The 22,226-nt window shown below is 37.1% G+C and overlaps 1 protein-coding gene across 1 annotated transcript in view; it reads left to right on the top strand.

The window, feature by feature from the left end:
* Nucleotides 1–22,226, top strand: part of adam19a (ADAM metallopeptidase domain 19a) — an 82,441-nt gene that overhangs the window by 36,375 nt on the left and 23,840 nt on the right. The window contains 6 exon segments of the mRNA XM_046851635.1: nt 4,938–5,013; nt 9,803–9,882; nt 13,200–13,383; nt 20,404–20,469; nt 21,074–21,145; nt 21,971–22,137. Coding sequence (XP_046707591.1) covers nt 4,938–5,013; nt 9,803–9,882; nt 13,200–13,383; nt 20,404–20,469; nt 21,074–21,145; nt 21,971–22,137 — 645 coding nt within the window.

Raw genomic sequence — 22,226 nt, 5'->3', positions numbered from 1 at the left:
CACATAAACGAAGTAATTAATCTACAAAGCCAAATGGACAGCTCTTTCAGTATTTTTAAGTGCTTCAAAATAGGCACACAGACGTACCCGGAAATATTCAGGACAGTAATCAGGAACTTCTCATCAAGACATGATTCTCACTATTATTCCATTCTTTCTCTCTCTCTCTCTCTCTCTCTCTCTCTCTCTCTCTCTCTCTCTTGCTCTCTCTCTCATTTCCTCTCTCTCCCTCTCCCTTTCTCTCTCTTTCTCTTATCTTAGCTTCATGTTTTTAAAGCTGAATCTGACCTACACGCTCAGTGGTTTTTTTTTAACCTCAACTTCTCTCTCATTCCCTGTTCCCTTCTCTAATGGACACATCATCATCACCATCATCATTAGCAGGAAAAATGTTGTAATTACATCACATATGCACACAGACACACACATTAAGCAGTGTCCAGTTAAGCAGCATTGTGTGGCTTGAGTTTATACATTGAAAGGAATTACAAAAGCAAAGCAGCGTGTAATTCTCCAGCAATTCTACCTCCTGGCCTGCGCTCACTTCTTCAAATATTGAGCTCCAGGCTCAGTGTAGAATATGTTTTCATCCATTTAAAAGTATGTCCAACGAGAGATACTTTCCAATTCCACCTGAATAAAACAGCTGTTCATAGCCCACAAAGCTTGATCCACCACTGGTGCATGTAATAGTAAAATGATCAGAAGTGATCTGAATGTAAATGGAGTATGTAGGCACCATGAATGCTAAATATACGGTAAATATTTTTTCGCTTCATGAATGGATGTATATGCTTCCAGGTTCTAATAGTATGTGCGGCTGTAACAAAGGGCAATTACGCAGAACATGAAAAATACATATCTACGTCCTCTTCTACATCCATTTTATTTACAAGAAACATTAAAATGCACAAAGGCATTGCCAATTAGTGTGTTTGCTGCAGGACTTGTTATTCCATACGTACCATATGCAAATTCAGATGTGAATTTCACTGTAAGTAAGAAAATAGCATTCGGCTTGCAAAAATATTTCTGTGAAAGCCCTGTCGTCGGTTTTTTGTTGTGGGTGTGAAAACAGCAGTATATGTACACTTCATATTTATATAAAACTAATGTAAGGTTTATTTACAAATGAAATCGAAATGATCAACAACTTTTCTAATTAGCACTATCCATCTGCTCAGGTTCTCTAATTATTTAGCCTTTTTTTTATGACTATGAGTAACGATTACAAACTGTGACCTATGTAAAATATTCGTATTGATTTTCATTAACTTGGTGAAGTTGTTTTTCTTTTGACAAAATGCAATGTCAAAGTTTTTTGTAGCCAGTGTGTTAGCATGTTATATCATGATTCAGATTGTGTAATAAAGGTCATATTTCCCATTCCCCAGTTACCTCTTTAAGACCTCAACTAGTGGAATGTGCCAGACACTGTTTTTGTTTAATCGGATTCCTGCCCATTCCATCAATCTTTATTGTTTGTACGTGCTTGAATTTTAAACTATAGAAAACGTGATCAAGATTAGGCAGTTATGAGGCTGATGAATAAATAGGAAAGAGAAATTCATCACATGGCATCGGGTGAGCACCATCTTAATAACCGTGATTTCTTTTTTTATTTTATTGTCCTGCAAGCTTCATATCTGATCATGTACTCCTAAATGCAAGAAAATAAAAACCTCCACAGCCCTGCAACTTTTTCATTTGAGTCCAAATGCACACCTCGGATCTATACATGCAGTCTAGCCCATTGAAAAGATGGTATCTGTGTGTGTGTGTGTGTGTGTGTGTGTGTGTGTGTGTGTGTGTATGTGTGTGTTTGCACTGTTCCGAGAACATTCGGACCGCTTTGCTTTGAAGGTTAAGTATGGGATTTGTAGAAGGAAGCTGGACTTAAATCAGCGTGAACGCCACAGGAGAGAATATGTGGGCAGAAGGTGAAGCGCGATACTGTGCTCTTCACAATTTAAAGCTTTGATGCTCTCAGTAGTGAAGGGCTTGTTATTGCTATTTTCTTTCTCCCCTCTGGTTGTGTTTGGTGAGCACGTAGCTGTTTATACACATGCCTTTGGGAGCTCACACTCACTCTGCACTAAGCCAAGGCTAATTGCAGGAGAGTTGCTGGGCTTTTGTGTAGCTGAGAGCAGGTGAAATTCATGCCACGTTAATATTAGCAGAGTTGACCGTTAAACCCTTGTGTGAAGTGTTTAATTAATTATAACTGCGTACTAATTAACACTGGCAAAGATACGGCATTTTGAACATTGCAGGTCTTGATGTGTTTTATAGATTAAGCATTCAGTTCATGGTTTGTGTTTTTGGTGTCACAGGACATAGATTTTAGAGTGTTGGGTGTAGGAGGTATGGTGTAGGAGTAACATGTAGAGCAGTGACATTAGGAATAAGCTGTGAATTCCAAATAATACAAATATCCTAAGACACATTGAAAGAATAACAGCATGCGCTGTTTGAAATGTCAAATATCTTATGTTATATGACCTTGCATTTTCTCACACATTTGCTTTTAATATCACAGTGGCAGTCCCTATTACGACAACCAGATTGACAATGAACCATTATTCGTCATTTGTTGAATGATAATGATCATGTTGTTTGGGTGATTTCTTTATTCACGTGGTAAGATTTCTTTTATTCGGTGCTACAGTTCCTGACAGCTTCAGACGTCTCTTTACAGTGGCATTTGATTTCAGTCCATGTTGTTTCAGTGTCGTTCACGTGTGAGCTTCAACTGCACGGGAAGATTGAAAAACAAAAATGCAATTTCAGACTAAACAGACTAAACAAAAGCCTACTGTATTTTGATGAAGGACCACTTTTCGGGTATAACAGCGTATTTAGGAAATGGATATTCTGTAGGTTGTTCTCACTGAAACGTGCAGAGGCATACACATATAAATCAATAGGCTGATTCTGCTGCCTAAAACTGGTTGTCATTTGTGTAATGCAGAATGTCCTGTAATGTATAATTTATTTTCCATTAGGATCAGCACTACTGGATAATGACTAGTGCAGAGGGGCTTTAGGGCACGCCTCTGTTTCAGCCTCTACCAGCTGCACTTATGATGCCTATTTATTTGTGACTTTGGCGGTGAATGGGCACCATGCAGATGCTACACTGCTTTAGCCAAAAATCCATCTATCACTTCCTTTGCCATGCCAAACACAACCTAGAGACTGCAATTACAACAGCTTGGTGCTTGACAAGCACACATGACAGTGTGTGTGTGTGTGTGTGTGTGTGTGTGTGTGTGTGTGTGTGTGTGTGTGTGTGTGTTTGTATGTGTGTGTGTGTGTGTATACAGCCAGGTATAAATGAGCTAGCAGGGTCCTACAAGAATTAAAAGATATCATCAGAAGTTTTATCTTTTTGGCATCCACATTAGATTGCTGTTACCAAACGTCTTATGTGGATTGGTTTGGTGAAACAGCACCACCAACAGTCTTTAAAAATATAGTAATTTTAGAGATATGATAGGAGGTAAGTCTGGGGCTGATTTCTTTTTAGGCCTAACTGTAGATACATTCAACCTGTCAGTAACAGTCATGTCAGGTGATTACACCCCGTGAAACAGCCACTAGGATTGACCTATAGTGTTCAGTTTGCTCAAACATGTAGTGGATTCTATATTATTTGTATATCCTTTTTTTTTACCAAATTTTATTGGATGTAAAACTGAAATTAATTCAACACACATTGTCTGATCAAGGTACAAATGAAACTTAATGACAGTTTCATCTTTTTGGGGTTGCACAATAAAGAATAACACCTTTTCCATTTCGTCATGTTTGGTATTCAGAGGAAGCATGGCTTTAAGCCAGGAGAGCATAATACATAGATTTGAAACACTTGCCTCTCTGCCAGTGTGTGTGCATGAGAGGAAGGCGGGTTAATGTGCGGATTAGGCTGCAGCTCAGACACACGCATATTTCATGTCTCACTCTTGTCCTGCCTTATTCTTGACAAGTTTTCAGCGCTCTCTCTCTGACTCCACAATTCTGCAGCCTGAATGCCGTGTGATTGTAATTTATCTTAAATTATTCACTTCTTGTTGTGTTTATTGAGAGAAAGATAAATTATACTTCTAAACAAAGGATTTATTGCTGTAGGTGGCACAGGGTTGTTGCTCATGAAATAGGCCTTACTACCCCAGTTCTGACCTTAGAGAGCTCTAGTAGTCTTATGCGATTCTTGCAGACTTAATAAATCATGTCAAGGTAATTGACTAAATCTATATGAAGCCAGTATGATAATGTCATTATGTCATCCTTAATTTTGCATCTAGGAACAAATGCAACCTTGTCCTATACATATTAAAATTGTGCCCCCCCCTTTTTTTTGTCTCTACTCCTTTTCCACCCCATATCTCAAAACTTTGACGCACCATTGGATAGAATCCTTGGTGGCTGGAATTGAATCTCTGATCTATTTTGTACCTCAGCGTGCCAAAATGTTTTTTGTTTTTTTATATTTTTTATTTCTAATTTAGAGGCTGAATTCAAGTGATGCTCCAGCCAGTCAAAAATGTGCAAGGGTTACCTCTTTTTCTGTAGTGTCCGTAGTGTCCTTAGCGTTTAATGAATTTGGCCGCAGAAAGCCAGAAGAGCACAGCCAGCAAAACATATTATCACTCCAGCTAAGGGTCTGGATGAAAATCACATGGGGTTGCTGAGAGACCTCTTTAGATTAATCTGCAACTTACTTGGCCATCTGCTGTACAAGAAATATGTTCAACAAGATAGTGAGTGATACAGCTGTTTCACCAGAGGAAATGAACACAGTGATATATATTGGCAATGCTTTCAGTGTCAATGCTTTGAGTCAAAATTAAACATTTGTCTTTATTGTCTGTGTGTGTGTGTGTGTGTGTGTGTGTGTGTGTGTGTGTGTGTGTGTGTGTGTGTGTGTGTTTTAGGGAACTTTTGGCTAAAGACTTCACAGCGACTCACTATGAAGACAGCCGGCCGGTTACCTTCACTAGCAGTCACACTGTAAGCAATATTTACAGCCTTTTTCTCTCTTTTCTTTTTTTTTTTTTTTTTACATTCTCACATGCTAGGCCACATGATGGTATGTTTTTTCCGTTTAGCTGGAAAACAAAATCCCGTGCTCTTCGTTCACAAGTACACACACACACACACACACACACACACACACACACACACACTCACTCATAGTCACATATCAGCCATGAATGCTAACTGGCACAAAGGGCAACCTACTTTGCTGAAAACATCTTTTTAACTTCAAAAACACACAGTTCAAAGAGGCAGCATCTTTTGTCACTCCCTATTTCTAGGTATCTCTTTTTGCTGCACATTGCAGTTTTATTTGGGCCAGTTTATTGCACACTTTTGCAGAAAGGTGCGAGCTACTATCTTCCTGTCATATGCTGGTGTGAACTCAGATTCAATTAAGATGAGAAAGTGATGCAAAGTGCATAGGGCATCATGCTCACATCCTGCCCCTCTGCCATTGCAAAGATCTCAGCACAGTAGAAACAGTCTGTGTATTCAGATTCATCGCCACAGTATATTCAACTGATCACTATTTCTAAATCACTAGACAAAATATCAGGAATGTGCAATAAAATGCCTGCCTGTATATTTCTCCAGTTTTAAGCATTTCAATCTTATACCAAACAGCCATATTGACATATTTCTTATATCTATGAGCAAAGAATTCAGCTCTGCATTTTGCTTTTTGCTATGGACAGATTCCTGTTGCACAGGAAATTGTTCATAAGCTTTGATTTAAAGCAGAAAAAAAATTAATACTTTAACCTAAAATGAACTGCTTTACAATTATGTTTCTTTTCACTCCTTTCCTTACTTCCTATTTTGTTTTGATTTGCTGGGTGAAATTGAGGGCTATGCAATATGTCATCAGTCATGGCTGCATTATTGCTCTTTGCTGCCATGTAAGACATGGGAAGCGAATGCAAGTGCAGACAGAAATATTAATAAAGCACACACTCAAACTGCAAACATACAAAATAAAAAACACCATAAGACTAAACACACCCGAATGCGAGTAGCAATAATATAATAAGAATTATTAAGAACCATTAACAATAAACGAAAGACAAGTATGTGTGAGTGAACAGTGAAACCATATACAAGTGCCAATTAACTTCAACATGAATCACTTGCATAAACAGTCATGTGACCTAGTTCAGTGAGGTGCAGTGGCCAAAGGGAAACAGGGTTTATGTCTAAAATCCTGACATTAGCCTGGTGATATTGTAGAAAATATGCACAGAGTCTTCTAGTAAATCAGATTTCCTTTTGTTTTCTGATTAATTTGAACGATCTTAGAGATTAACTTCCTGTGTGTTTGTGTTTGAATGGTGAAAGTATCAAACATTTTTATATAGTGCAATTACTCATATATAAATGCTCTGAAAATTCTTTATTAGCTGATGTTTTAAAAAGGTTAAAAAAGTCCCTAAAGAATGAGGCTACAAACAGAAGAAAGATTAGTATAAGAGTTGCCTCATTTATCACACTGATTATTATTGTTACTGACTATAAATTCATTATGCTTTCACAGAGAATACAAGGAATGGGGAAAAAAAATAACACCTACCGTAATTTCCGGACTATTAAACGCAGCCAAATATAAGCCGCACCCACTGAATTTTACAAAGATTTTTATTTTGAACATAAATAAGCCGCACCTGTCTATAAGCTGCAGGTGTCTACATTGAAACTAATAAACTTTACACAGGCTTTAATTAAAGACATGACGTGTCTGTTACACGGCTTGTATCTAAACAGTAGCCTACCAAGAAAGTCATTGTTCACTGTCTTCCTCCTTCCTTTTACAACTATTTCTTTCGGGAGTTTTTCTTTTGGCATCGTCGTGCGTTTAAAAATCACCATCAATGAAGCTTTTCTCCTGATGCCGTGCAGCTCAGAACACAGGTGAAGTGCGTTTTTTCATGCCCGGTTGTTTTCAGCGTGACGAATGATTCGCATTTCCTGTTGCCAGTCCAAATGAGCGGCAGATCAAACGTTAGAGGAACCTCATCTATATTTATGATGTGGTGCGGTCTGATTCAGTGGGAGTGCATCTGATTTAATATAAAGAGTTTCATTGGTTCACCTGAACCTGTTCCGCAATTTCATTGGTCTAGTGTTATGGGGCTCCGTTTTTTGGCTTGAGGCTTGTGAAACCGGGAAAAACCCATAAATTAGCCGCTTCATTCTTTAAGCAACAGGGTTCAAAGCGTGGGAAAAAAGTAGCGGCTTATAGTCCAGGAAATACAGTAACTCATCCTTTAGTACTAATCCCTTACATGTTTAAATGTATATTGCAGTGAGTTGAAAGAAAAACGTTCTCTTTTTGTCTTTCGAGAGACAAGATTATTAAAGGTATTGCTTTTTTAAGTTATTCGTAAGAACTTTATACTAAATAAGAGCCAGATTTTGACAAAAATGTTCTTGCATTGGAAATGCTAATGAAAAAGTCATACATCAAAGAAAATGAATGTGAATCTTGCATGTGGTAGATTATATTGTTATGACATAGTCACTCATTAGCAGGACTGAGATATAGCATATGTCAGGTGTACTTATTAAAGCCCGTTCAAAGCCCTTCTAATTTACTGGCATAAATCATGAGAGGATCTTAATGGTCCACCTTTAGCAGTCATTATTTCATATTGAGTGTGTTCCTGTGTACATCACTGTCTCTTTATAAAGACACATCTGTTTTAGCTGTTAGAGGAAGCTGGGGAGGAATTGCAGCTGCTAATTTCAGTCTTTCCGGTGCTAGCCACTGCCCTTCTTTTTGTAAAAGGGCTTGGGTCCATTTTTTTTTTTTAAAGAAAATATCATCCACATTAAACACGTGGCAATTCTAATTTAGTGCTTCTAATTGGAATGTGTCGCTGATTTGAATCATTTTGAGCTTGTCAACGGGGTGTCTCTAAAAAAGAGGGATAAAAAGTTTATAAGACAAACATGACAGCTGCAGCAGCCCTTGATTTATCTAATCTGTAACTCAAACGGAAAATAATCATGCTGCATGCATCGTTTTTAGTCATTTCCCCCTCTCGTTAATGGTTATGTGGTGTTGGTGTATCGAAGTCTACAAACCTCAAAGCAAATCTGTGTTTAAATCTCACTTGATTTTCAATTAGATAATACGATACTCAACTACCGAGTAATTTAGCTTGCAATTCAGTTGCATTTGCAAAAAAAAACTATCTAATGAAGTAACTCTGAATTGTGGCTTAACAACGCATTTAGATTCACAACCTGTGCCGAACATTGGCAGGTTTATCCAGCACCTTTAGGCGAGGAAATTGGAAGTTTGATAATATCTTCCCTACTCTCGTTCTGTGCTTTACTAAGCATACTGTTACTGGCCATTCAGAGTCTGTGACCTTGTGGTTGTAGCTGTCAGGCACTTTACCAATGCAGCCTCACATAAAAGCCTACACTTTATTCATTAGGTATTTTTGTCACTGTGTGTTTGTTTTTCTACCATGAGGATGCACAGATTTTTTTTTCATGAATCTTATATATATATATATATATATATATATATATATATATATATATATATATATATATATATATATATATATATATATATATATAAAATTATACAATAAAGACCCACTAAATGCAATAAATGCACTAAATGTTCAATTATGTGCAGCCCCAAAAGTAGAGAGAAACTACTATAAGTAAAAGGACAGCTACTCTGCCAAAATGTTAAATCTAATATTTGTGAATGTTAATGTCAATGTCAAGACATATCTATAATCTTCAAATTTCTACTCCATTTTTATTGATTTCTCAATTAATTTGTATGCCTGTATTAAAATTTAAATATTGGAACTGCTAAAAATGCCACAGATTTTTATGTATCTTATTAAATGTTTATTACATATTCTGCAAACATACACAGAATTGATTTTTCTTATCGATTATTCCTTAGCAATGAAAAAACTATGTATATTGCTTAAAGCGAACTTTCGTTTTTGTTTGATTTATCTTTTACATAGAAGGCAAAAGAGACATTGTCATGCCAGTATGTGAGTGGCTCTCTTTAAAAAGTACTTTAGTATTATTAAAACTATTACAAGCACAAATCGTCCAAAATAGCACTTGAAAAGCCCCGTCCAAAACCCCAACTGGAATCCTGTCAGAACCATTTTGATTAAAAGTGCACCTGCAGCCAGGGCATTAACCTGATACATTCCTGCCAGTTACAGAACAGCCAATGAGATTTTAGCAGCTCCTATTGTCAGCCCATGTCTCCAGTGACAATTGATTTGTGTGTCCGCTGTGCATGAGTGTCCCGCCTTGCTTCCTCTCTGTTCAAATAAATGAGCTAATTTCACGGTCTATTCATTTGAACGAGCCCTTTAAATAGCCGGACTGACGCCCAAGCACAATCTGGATCTGTTTCAGAAAATTAAGGTGGTGCCATTATTTCCCAAATGTTGGTAAAAGACTCAAGAGAATAATTATTGTGAGGGATTTTACCTAAAATGGGTAAAGGATGATGCTTTGACTTTTGAGACAGAATAAGCGTCTCCATGGAAAAAATCCGCTTGAAATTCCAGTTTGATTTATAACTCACACAATTGGGGCTGCTTTTAAGCAGGAATAAAACACCAAACCATGCATTAAGTTGGTTCACCAGGATCTCTTTTTGGGACCCCAGTCTTGACTGATTTATGTAGCCTTGATTTGAATTCTATCCATAATTCATAATGCTGTCTTCTTTTTTTTTTTTTGACTCATTTTCTCTCTTTTTTAGGATCAGCATTGCTTCTATCATGGAAGTGTGAGGGACCATTCTTCTTCTTGGGTTGCTCTAAGCACATGCTCTGGAGTGAGGTATGAGCTGCAAGCTTTATGTAATTTAATTATCCTGGGTCAAAACAAGGCCACAATGAGTTCAATTTATTTATTATTGTGTTTCAGGTAAGTAGCACTAGCTAATGGAATAGAAAATGCATTAACTCTTATGTGTTGTGTTGCTATAATGGATGTGACTGTGTTTTTATTTATTGTTTTCATGTGTGTGTGTGTGTGTGTGTGTGTGTGAGAGAGAGAGAGAGAGAGAGAGAGAGAGAGAGAGAGAGAGAATGCATTCTGCCTGCTTATGGTTATTTCTCTTATTTTCATCTTTACATATTGTGTATAGGCCTAATTATTTAGGTTCATGTAAAGATAAATGAATTTCTAGAACATAAAGATATGTTATGGACTTAAATGAAAATTTTATTTTTATATAAATCATCTTGAATATGTACATATAAATATAAAATTGCATAATTAGTTTGTACAGATTCACTAAAAATTCACAAACAAATCTACATTAAAACGGATTCAGCATCATGAGTCAGATTCAGTATCAAATAAAATATACTTATGCTATTATAAACATTAATTTGGAGGTTTTTTTCTATAAGCAGTTGCCCCACATGTATATATATACGTATAAATGTGTGTATATATATATATATATATATATATATATATATATATATATATATATATATATATATATATATATATATACTCACTAAGCACTTTATTGGGACCATCTTCACGTCTAGTCATTCATTACATTAAATATAATCAGAATTTACACAGAGTGATGCAATAAAGAAAATAACAGGAGTTACAGTTCAGTGGACAAAACGCTTTGTTGTCGTTACAGAGGTCAACAGAAAATGGCCTTGCTGGTTTGAGGTGACAGAAAGGCTACAGTAACACCGGTAATCACTCTGTGCACATGTAGCGAGCAGGAAGAACAGAACGATGAGGCTATAGTGGGCACAGGCTAACCAAAACTGGACAGTTGAAGACTGGGACAGTGTTGCCTGGCTGAAACCTCAGTTTCTGCTGAGGCAGATGCTAGGGCATGAATCCATGGACCCAAACTGCTTGTTGATGTTCACCATGTGCATACCTTTACGGTGACTTTCTTGCCCCATGGTTGCATCCAGTATTGTACAAAAAAAAGTCATCTTAAACTAGTTTCACGAACATATGAGTTAAGTGTATTCAATAAAAGATTCGCTGCATGAACGTGCACCTGGAAAATGTGCAGGAATGGCATGACACAATAATGTCAATATTGGCCAAAGGAATGTTTCTAAAAATCTTGTGGAATACATGCCATGAGGAATTGAGGCTGAAAATGGGGTATGAATACTGGGTCTACTCAATATTAATATAGTCTTCCCAATAAAAATGTCTGAGTGTGTAAGAGAGCAGCAGAAAAGAGCAAGGTCATTGTATAGTCAAAAACCCAGAGAAACATAACGTGGGCGAAACCATGGTGCAATAAAAGTACTGAAAGCACCCTGCTGATTGTTTGCCTCCAAAAGCTCAGGTGAAATTAAACCGAGCTTGAAACCGTGTTTAAGAAAGCAGCTATTTCCTGCTTAGAGATAATGCCCCGGAATTGACATAGTCATGAACTATATACATCAAAATCTATCAGAAAGCTTAAAGTGCTTAAAGTTGTACGCTTTAAATGCAGCGGTTGTTCGCAGTGATGAAAGACACTCGCTATGGGAATCATCAATCATCAGACATTTGCTCTTGTTCTCGACAATTTTCAGAATATTAGAACATGCATGATAGTCATATCAAAATGACAGTGTTATTAAATGCAAACCCCAGGAGCCTGTCTTAACAGATATTGCAACGTTTTTTGTTCCAATTAAAGATAAAACAATAATAGATAATATCAAAGCCTTCAGTAGTTATAACACGTATGCACGCTATAGCGTTTCTTCGTAAATACGATCAAGTATTGTCATGATGTTGCTGGTTTATTCGCTGTCACACCACTGACAGCACTGGAGTTCAGAAAGATAAGCATGTATTAAACAAGTTTCTTGTCCTGTGACAGTAAAAATTGTAACATATATTCCTAGCATTTTTTATATCTGAAACAGAAGTATGTTTTAAAGCATAATAAGGTCACGCCAGGGCAATTCACAGTGAAGCAGAACTACCCCAAGGCCTCAGTGATCAGAATCTAAATCACGCACATATTCAGAATAATTCCGCACTTTTTTCGTGGCTTTGGCATCTGCTTAAGGACAGCAGCTGCCATTCCAGTAATAAGTTTAAGCCTTGAAGCATAAACAGAATTTGTCTTCAACAAAGAGCAAACAACAGAATTGCAGAATGCTGAAGATTTCTGGATGTTTTTACTTGTTGCTGAATAGATATGAAGTTTAAAATATATTATTTTAGCATGTCATCCTTATAGCATGTAAGGTTTTCAAGCTCAGCTTGATTGCTCTTTTTTACTGCAGCATTTCATTCATCTTAATTTAATGACTGGTTGTTTGCTTCCTTTAATTTTTTTTATTTGTAATATTTCTTTAAAAACTGCTAATAACAAGCAATGACAGAGTTTCACAAACGTTTTCTTACATTGGGGTGTGGGATAATAATAAATGAGCTATTTGAACCAGAAATGTTTATGCTTAATATATGACTTGAATCTGCTCAGCAAATACATTTTTTCTGTGTAAATGTACACACACGCCGGAGGTCTTAAAGGATACCCAACCATGCCATAGCTAACAGGATTTTAATGAACACCTTTTTTTGGGTTTCTTACGTAAATGCTCCTGTGAACAATTTAAAATTAGTTCTCATCCAGTTCGACAAATGAGGCCCATTGTTGCTACACTTCATGTTGGTTCATGAGTGGCTTTTTCCATGATTAGAAAAGAGAAGCAACCATTACAGTGCAGCCGCTTCACTCGTCGCCAAGCAGTCACACTGATGCCAGACAAAAGACTCACTTATTACACTGCCCCTTATTACACCGTGTGTTTGCTTGAGTGTGTGTGTGTCTGTGTGTGTGTGTGTGTGTGTGTGTGTGTGTGTGTATGTAAAGGTAGGGCTTTTGTGAGGCAAAATCCGCCACAATTAAACACCAAATTGAGTGTCACAACCAGCAATTACAGTCCTATCAAGGCTACTAGTTACTGTACTTTTAATTACTGTTATTTTGTATGAAGGCAAAAATTCTCAGAACCATTAGAGCCTTCAGGAGCCCTCTGATGATATTTAATGATAATTAAAAAAAATATATATGCAAATTACCTAAAGTGATGTCTGTAATGTGAATGATTGCTGTCTGTATTTTGACATCCTGTTCTTAATTCCTTTCCCAGGGGCCTCATTGTACTGAACTCCAGTGACACTTACTACTTAGAGCCAGTGGAAGGGCAGGAGATTCTCCATCACACCTTCTATCACACAGATGACCTACCAATTACAGGTGGCACATGTGGACACGGTCATGAAACTGGACATAAAAGCCTTCTCAGTGGCCTCTTTAAACCTTTGCATCAAAGGGTCAGTTAGCAAACACACTTTTTTTTTCATGAAAAGTATTTTATTATGCAACAATTAAATTAGCAAGTGCCAAGGTCTTGAATAAATGTCATATTTTGAGCTTATTATAAATCAAATATTATTACAGATTATTTCTGGACATTGGGTTACATATTCTAAGCTTACTACTATGAATTTTATTATTCTCCAAGAGCAGCATACCTTGAAGTGTTTTATTTGTCTTTTTCCGATACCAAATTGTAGTTTTTATTTCTTGAAGTTGAAGTTTATGTTATTGAGAAGCTGCAAGTATTTGACTTTTTTGTCTTTCAAAGTTCTGACCAAATGAGACTTCTTCTTCTTCTTCTTTCGGCTGCTCCCATTAGGGGTCGCCACAGCGGATCATCCGTCTTCATACCCCCCTGTCCTCTACATCTGCCTCTTTTCACAACTACCTGCATTTCTTCCCTCACTGCATCCATAAATCTCCTCCCTGACCTTCCTCTCTTCCTCCTTCCTGGTGGCTCCATCCTCAGCATTCTCCTACTGATATACCCCATGTCCCTCCTCTGCACATCCAAATCATCTAAATCTCACCTCCCTCACCTTGTCTCCAAAACATCCTACATGCGCTGTCCCTCTAATAAACTCGTTTCTAATTCTATCCTCGTCACTCCCAACGAAAACCTCCACATCTTCAGCTCTGCTACCTCCAGCTCCACCTCCTGTCTTTTACTCAATGTCACTGTCTAAACCATACAACATCGCAGGTCTCACCACAGTCCTATAAACTTTCCCTTTCACTCTTGCAGAATTACAAATCACTCCTGCCACTCTTCTCCACCCTGCCTGCACTCCTTTCTTTACTTCTCTAACACACTATCCATTACTTTGCACTGTATGACCCCAGGTACCTGAACTCATCCACCTTCTCGCCCTCTTCTCTTTGCAACCACACCACTCCACTGCCCTCCCTCTCATTCACACACATGTACTCTGTCTTACCCCTACTGACTTTCATTCCCCTTCTCTCCAGCATGTACCTCCACCTCTCCAGGCTCTTCTCAACCTGCTCACTACTCACACCACAAATTACAATATCATCCGCAAACATCATAGTTCACAGAGACTCCTGTCTGACCTTGTCCGTCAACCTGTCCATCACCAATGCAAACAGGAAAAGGTCTCAGATCCGGTCCATAATGCAGTCCAACCTCCACCTTGAACCAGTCTGTCATTCCTACCGCACACTTCACTGCTGTCACACTGTCCTCATACATGTCCTGCACCACCCTCACATACTTCTCTGACACATTTGACTTCCTCATACAGTACTACAACTCCTCTCTCGGCACCCTGTCGTACACTTTCTTTAAATCCACAAACACACATTGCAACTTCTTCTGACCTTCTCTATACTTCTCCATCAACCTTCTTAAAGCAAATGATGCGTTTGTGGTGCTTTTCCTCGGCATGAAACCATACTGTTGCTCACAGATGGTCACCTCTTCTCTCAGCCTGGCTTCCACTACTCTTTCCCATAACCTCTGGGTGTGACTGATCAACTTTATTCCCCTGTAGTTAATGCAGGTCTGCACATCTCCCTTATTCTTAAAGATCTGTACCAGCACACTCCTTCTCCATTCCTCAGGCATCCTTTCACCTTCCAAAATATTGTTGAACAATCTTGTTGAAAAGTCCACTGCCATCTCTCCTAAACATCTCCATGCTTTTACGGTATGTCATCTGGTCCAACCGACTTTCCACTCTTCATCCTCTTAATCGCTGCTTTCACTTCCTCCTTATTATTCCTATCCACTTCCTGCTTCACAATCTCTACACCATCCAGCCTTCTCTCTCTCTCATTTTCCTCATTCATCAGCTGCTCAAAATACTCCCTCCATCTTCTCAACACGCTCTCCTCACTAGTCAACACATTTCCATCTCCATCCTTTATTGCTCTAACTTGCAGCACATCCTTCCCAGCTCAGTCCCTCTGCCTGGCCAATTGGTACAAACCCTTTTCTCCTTCCTTAGTGTCCAACTCCTCATACAGCTCCTCATATGCCTTTTCCTTGGCTTTCGCCACATCCCTCTTTAGCTGCTGCCGCATCTCCTAGTACTTCTGCCTACTTTTCTCATCACTCTGTCTATCCCAATTCTGTTTTGCCAACCTCTTTCTCCTTATGCTCTCCTGCACTTCCTTATTCCACCACCACGTCTCTTTGTCTTTCTTTCTCTTTCTAGTTGTCTCACTTATCACTTCTGCAGTAGTTGCCCAATCATCCAGCACCTCTTCACCACCACCGAGCCCCTGTCTGACCTCTTCCCTGAATCATACACTACAGTCTTTCTCTTTCAGTTTCCACCATTTTTTTCTTCTCTTAGTCCTCACTCTACTTCTCTTCTTCTTCACCTCTAAAACCATTCTACAGACCACCATCTGATGCCGTCTAGCTACACTGTCCCCTTCCAACACCTTACAGTCTCCAATCTCCTTCAGGTTGCATCTCCTGCATACAACATAGTCCACATGTGGGCACCTTCCTCCACTCTTATACGTCACCCTATGATCCTCCATCTTCTTAAAATAAGTATTTACCACTGCTATTTTCATCCTTTTAACTCTTCTTTCAGAATCACCCCTTCACTATTTCTCTTTCCATCCACACCAAAAGAGAACAGTTTAAACCCACCTCCTATGTCCCTGGTCTTGCTCCCTCTCCACTTGGTCTCCTGAACACACAACATATCTACTTTTCTCCTCTCCATCATATCAGCTACCTCTCTCCCTTTACCAGTCATAGTACCAACATTTAAAGTGCCAACCCGAACCTTCACTGTCCTACACTTCTCCTTTTCCTGCTGTCTCTGTAGACGTCTTCCTCCTCTCCTTCTCCTCCTTTAGCCAACAGTAGCCCAATTTCCACCGGTACCTTGTTGGCTAACAATACATGTGATGGTTGTTGGTAACAACCATCACATTTCTGATTCGTGATCCGCATATTTGATTTGGCACGTGGTTTACGCTAGATGACCTTTCTAACGCAATCCTTCCCATTTTTTACGGGATTGGGACCGGAACTAAGAGTGCACCGGCTTGTGCAACCCTAATGGCTGGGTTCTGACCAAATGAGTCTAAAATACCAAATACATTTTTCCACCATATGGTTAACTGCATATGCTGATTTAAATCCATTAAATATATTTTTGGATTGTCCATCAGGCAATTCCCAGTGTTACTATAGAAACAATAACATATTAGAATTATTGCATCTTTCAACTGACACTACTTTCTGAGCCGGTCCCAGCCGCAAGGTCCACAGCATAACATAAGAAAATACAAATCCTCAAATAAATAAGGACATCTAGATTTAAGATATGTTCACTTGCTAAGATCTTTGTTGCTCCATTTTTATGATCTTTTTGTTTATTCTGGACACGCGCGTATTTACCGACACACGTATATAAGAAGAGTCTTGAAAGCAAATATGTTGGAAAACTGCAATTTCAGGACAAAACCCCTAAGCATTCAATTGCCTAAAATGCTTATCTCAACATAATGCATCTGTCAGTGTCTTTATACTCATAACAATGAGTCATTTTATCATTATCGTAGTAAGAACTTGATATTCTCTGTCATGCTGAGTGGCTTCCCATGTAATGTAGTCAAAGATGCAGCCAAGCCAAACCGCAGTCAATTCATACTCTTTGTTCTGCCATGGTTATGTTCTTACTTAAAAATCTGAGCTGCTCATGAACCAGAAAATTTTGTTTGTAGTGAGAAGTTGAGCCACCTGCTTTGCAAATCACTTCAGCCATTCCAGGTGATTTTATAGGAACTTTATAGGCAGGAAAAACTTACAGCACTTAATCCCAATTGAACCATTAAAACTGATGAAGAGCCTGAGGGGTTATTGATAAGTGTGAGAGTTAATCTGCTCACATCTGTTATGTGTTTGTCCTTTTTGGGCAGCTTAAACACTAATCCCATCTCCTGTTTGGGGAGCTAAAGCTTTTGATGTGTTTTTTTTTTTTTTTTTAACGAAGAAAAGCAAGGTTATACATAATCAAGGAAGCCGAATGGACCCGGTGCCTTTGTCTTCATTACTAGCTAATCAAAATGGCTTTGATATCCCGTTTTCAATCCAATCTTTAATATCATATAAAGTCATTTATGCCCTGTTGAGAAAAGCAAATATGACATTATGATGAAGACATTTTGAGTTAATGAACAGTGCTTTGGTCTGTTGGCACAGTGAAACCACAGGAAAGCGATATCTCATTTGCAAAACCCTGATTATATTTTTTTTACACTGGTATTCTGTGATGTTGATGAGAAAAAAATAAATAAATAAATGATATCTGCTTGTGAATGATACATTTCCAAAAGTCTCATTCCAGACTGGCTCCTGCTTGTAAATAAGAGCAGTTTTAATTTTAATGCCTATTTGAGAAGATTCATCAAAATGTACTTCAATATTCAGAGCTTGAATTAGTGACTCTGGCATGCAAATCAGGCTAATTGCATCTTTCAATCCACTCTTATGAGAAAGGTTTTTTAACAAACTCCCTCCATTTTGCACTGCCTTAAATAAGTAGCTCCGGCTGCCTCATTGAGGCTTTGAGATGAGTGGACACTTTTCACGGCATCTCAGTGAAAACAGCCTTATCTCCATGATGCTGTGGGAGGGCAGGACAGAATCAGTGATTAGTGGAGAAAAACAAATGCTATCAATAACAATGAGCTCAGCTATTTGAATGCTGCAGGGAAAATGACAGCATTTACTTTTCTTTTGACCAACTTTCTGTAACAGTTATTTTAGACTATTGTACAGTATATTTCATTGGAAGAAATGGTTTTCCTGCATTCACTGTATTTCTAGACATCTCAATTAGTAGAAAAGCTTCATCTGAATAAAATGCTTCATATACAATGTATGGACAAAAGTATTGACACCTGAATTTTACAGCAGTATGTGGTTCTTCCCCAAATTTTTGCCACAAAACTGTTGACCTAGGCGACCCATAACTGCATGACAATGCCCCTGTGCACAAAGCAAGCTTCATGAAGATATGGTTCACATGTTGGAGTGGAAGACTTTGTCTGGCTGACAATAGAAATCTGACATCATCCTTGTTAAACACCTTTGAGATAAATTGGAATTCTGACTACACCCCAGGCCTCCTCACACTAGATTTTTTGTTCATTTTTAGCCTTTTTTATTTTTTTTTAAAGTGAGCATTGCTAGATAATTAACACTTTATTTTGCTTTAGCTTTTGAAGCAATTATTCTGTAATATTTACTTTAAAATACCAAATTTACCTGTATTGCATCTGTAATTACATTCAGTGTAAAATAAAAATCAATCGTACAAATACATTCAGTTCTGCTGCAGGTGTTCAGGTAAAATACGGACAAAGGGTAGGAAATAAAAATCACATTGTTTTGGTTCGCATTTGCAAAGAGAACTTGTTTTAGTTATTTTCACTTGTTTTTCCTTTTTTTCAAAGATGCTGTTTTGCATAATCACTGTAAAAATATAATGTTTGGGGTTTTTGCTTAAATTGGTGGTTCTTAGACTTTTTTTGCATTTAGAGACCCTTTTGGTGTAAAGCAAAAATTTTATGAACCACCTTAAATTATTATTAAAAATCTTTCATATGATTTGTATTAATCAGCAATTTGAATGTATTAGGCACATACTTTGCTGCCACATTTATCGATTGAAGCTATTAGATTTTTTATTTCAATGCAACCGAGTGTGTGAATTTATGTAAGATTTTTACAAATTTGTACCAATGAATTCTTTTAACAAACAAATAAACTGATTAGATTTTGGAATTGATCCAAACAGGATTAATGCCACAGCAAAGTCAAATGCATAAATGTTTTTAGTTTCTTCCTCCCTGTTTGTTATGCAGAGATTTTACTTACCCATATTTACTTATGTTAAAGAAATCAAAGCTCATTCTTGGCTGGCTACAATTTTTGCCATCTGTTTTTTACCAAGCATTCATCCATGTGTCTGCTCATGGATCTGTCTGTTCATGTGTTTTTCTGAGATTCAAGATTTTTGTGAGCACAATATCTGAAGAAGTAGTAACCAGCAGATTCAAAACACCACTAAGGTCACAGCATTGTCAAATATTTCTCTATGTTTGAAGTGTATTTCTGGCAAAAGATTAGTAACAAGAACATCTGCACTTGCTGGTGGTGGAGTAATCCTCGTCCATGCTGTTGAGTTTGACGTTATTCCTAAATTACCTGTACATTTCCTTGTTTTAGCAAAACTGTATTTAGCTTTAATTTGACAAATAGACTTGTTCAATGGGAGCTTAATATTTGGGAAAAGAGACTGACTACTATCATTTGAAACCCATTTAATACAATCTGTAAGACTTATAAATAGTATAACTCATTAATAGTTGGTATACTTAGTACACTCATTATAAGGATACCAACTATACCAAAAACATTGCAGAACAATGGGTCTGGTAAACTAAAAACAACTCATTGTGGAATAAATCTATTTTCTATTATTATCGTTCTATGGTTGTTCTATTAGAACAAATTAATTTGTCATTGTAGGCTCAATTAATTAAGTCATGTAAGGTGACAGAGTAGAGCAAAACAAATGATGAAAGTCTGAAATAGGTTTTTTTTTTATTGCATTTTATAAAGAACAGTAGGTTATTGAAAATGCACTTCATTGAAGTTAGATGGATTATTGGGTCAGAGCATGCAGAAGGATAATATGATGTCCATGGGTGCTGTGAAAATTTTAATATCCTCGCTTTTGAAATTTAAACATTCTCTCTTGCTGCAGGCGATATGTGCTTTGTACCCAAATGTGGTAATTAAATACAGCCACATGCTGGTCTCTACATAAACCCATTGACTTTTTTTTTATCTTTAATATGTTTAATGAACATAATAATGCATTTTAAAATGGCATTATATGGCAAGGCGGATGTTTTCAAGTAAAAGAAGTAGCTGCAGTAATTGTTTTAACCTTGAGTCCTCTTACTTCTTGCAGGTGAAACGAAATGCCTGGGGCACAACCAAGTACATGGAGCTTTATATAGTCGCTGACAACACACTGGTAAGCCCCTGATCCCTCCGCACCCACAGCTACAGTAATTAAAGCTTACACAATAGAAAATGCTATGCAGATTTCATACCAAGAGTTCAGCAACATATAACTTTGCGGATAAAGTAAGCACACATTTTAAATGTGATATTAGTAGGGGTTTAGATTTAAGGGTTTAGGCTTTTATACACCAAACAAGCAAGTAAGGTTTAATTGACTTTAAATAACTCAACATACAGCCATAATGGTCAAAATAACTGGAAACAAGTGAACATGTCAAAACTTTATCCCCAGACCCAGGTCGACTGAGTGTTTTTGAATAATCAGGTTTTATGCTAATATTTGTATTAAATACCTACAGAGCATTTGGAGAAAGTTCACTACAACATTCCAATAACTGATTTAAATAAAGCACACATTTTCAGCATCATCATATTTAAAGCAATGCTCCTTATACACTGGTGTTTCCACTTGTATAAATGACAGCAGGTTTTACAACAGTATCTCTTCATCATTTTATTATATCATGTACTTTATTATGTAGTAGTTTTAATGTAACTTGCTCTGTTTGTGTATTTTTGTTTAATGTTAACTATATCTTTTTAATATTCAATAGTACAGAAAGCAGAACAAGGACCTTGAAAAAACGAAACGAAGAATAATGGAAATTGCCAATTACGTTGATAAGGTATTTGATCCTCATTATTTGCTTAATTGAATGATTTCTCTGGTTTTCTGTCACTGGCTCATTGAGTGCAATGTGCAATTACAGCAGATTGTACAAAATGTACAATGACTGCAGAAGAACATGTGCAGTCCAGGGTGGATTCTATTCCATTCTGCATTATATCAAAAACTAGTATTTCATTTATTAGTACTGATTAATTAGTAGCGTGTAATGTAACAAAAACCTCAATCAGGATGCACAAAACTCTGAGGCCACATTTACATTTAGTTTTTTTTCATGTATTTTTTTTATTATTGGTAATATAACATAAAAAAAATAATTAAGAATGATAAAGAATTCTTAAACAATGCTTAAAAAAAATATAAAAAAATAATAATATTTAAGACGCTATGCATTATATGGTCAATGTTTAAATTAAAGCATATTTGTGATGCTAATTCCAGTGTATAAAAGGTCATATTTTCCTTGCAATTCATCCCTTCTGTGGAAAAATGTGTTCACAGAAGGCGACACACCCATAAATTTAATCTAGCCTGAATCATCAGGTTTGAAACAAATATTAAGAAATACCAAATAACAAATATGAAGAAATTATTAAAATCTATGTAAAATGTACTTTACTCACATTGATAAGTTATAATTAATCATTTTGCATTGTATAAATGTAAACACAGCCAGCAAACTAGCAGTGCTGCATTAAAAAAAAAATTATACTTTTATTTAATTTTATAAAATAATTATTTAGGATCTTCAAGTATCTCAAAAAAAAGTATTTTCTGATTGTTTTACCCGTCTCTGACTACATTTTGTGTTGTGATTGGTCAGTTTTACAGAGCTCTGAATATCCGGGTGCCTCTGATTGGTCTAGAGGTGTGGACAGACCGTGATCAGTGCATTATCAATGAAGAACCCAACGCTACACTTTGGTCTTTCCTGCAGTGGAGACAGAAGCTCAAGTCCCGCAAGAAACACGACAACGCACAACTTCTCACGTAAGTCACGAGCATTTAAAGGATCTATATCAGTACAGAACTTGTCATATATTCATGTATGAACTATTGGATGTGTCTATTAAACCAAT

The sequence above is a fragment of the Silurus meridionalis genome, chromosome 6 (assembly GCF_014805685.1).
Source record: "Silurus meridionalis isolate SWU-2019-XX chromosome 6, ASM1480568v1, whole genome shotgun sequence".
In the NCBI taxonomy this organism is placed as follows: Eukaryota; Metazoa; Chordata; class Actinopteri; order Siluriformes; family Siluridae; genus Silurus; species Silurus meridionalis.
Note: the sequence above shows the minus strand (reverse complement) of the source record. Positions and strands in the feature narration are given on the sequence as shown.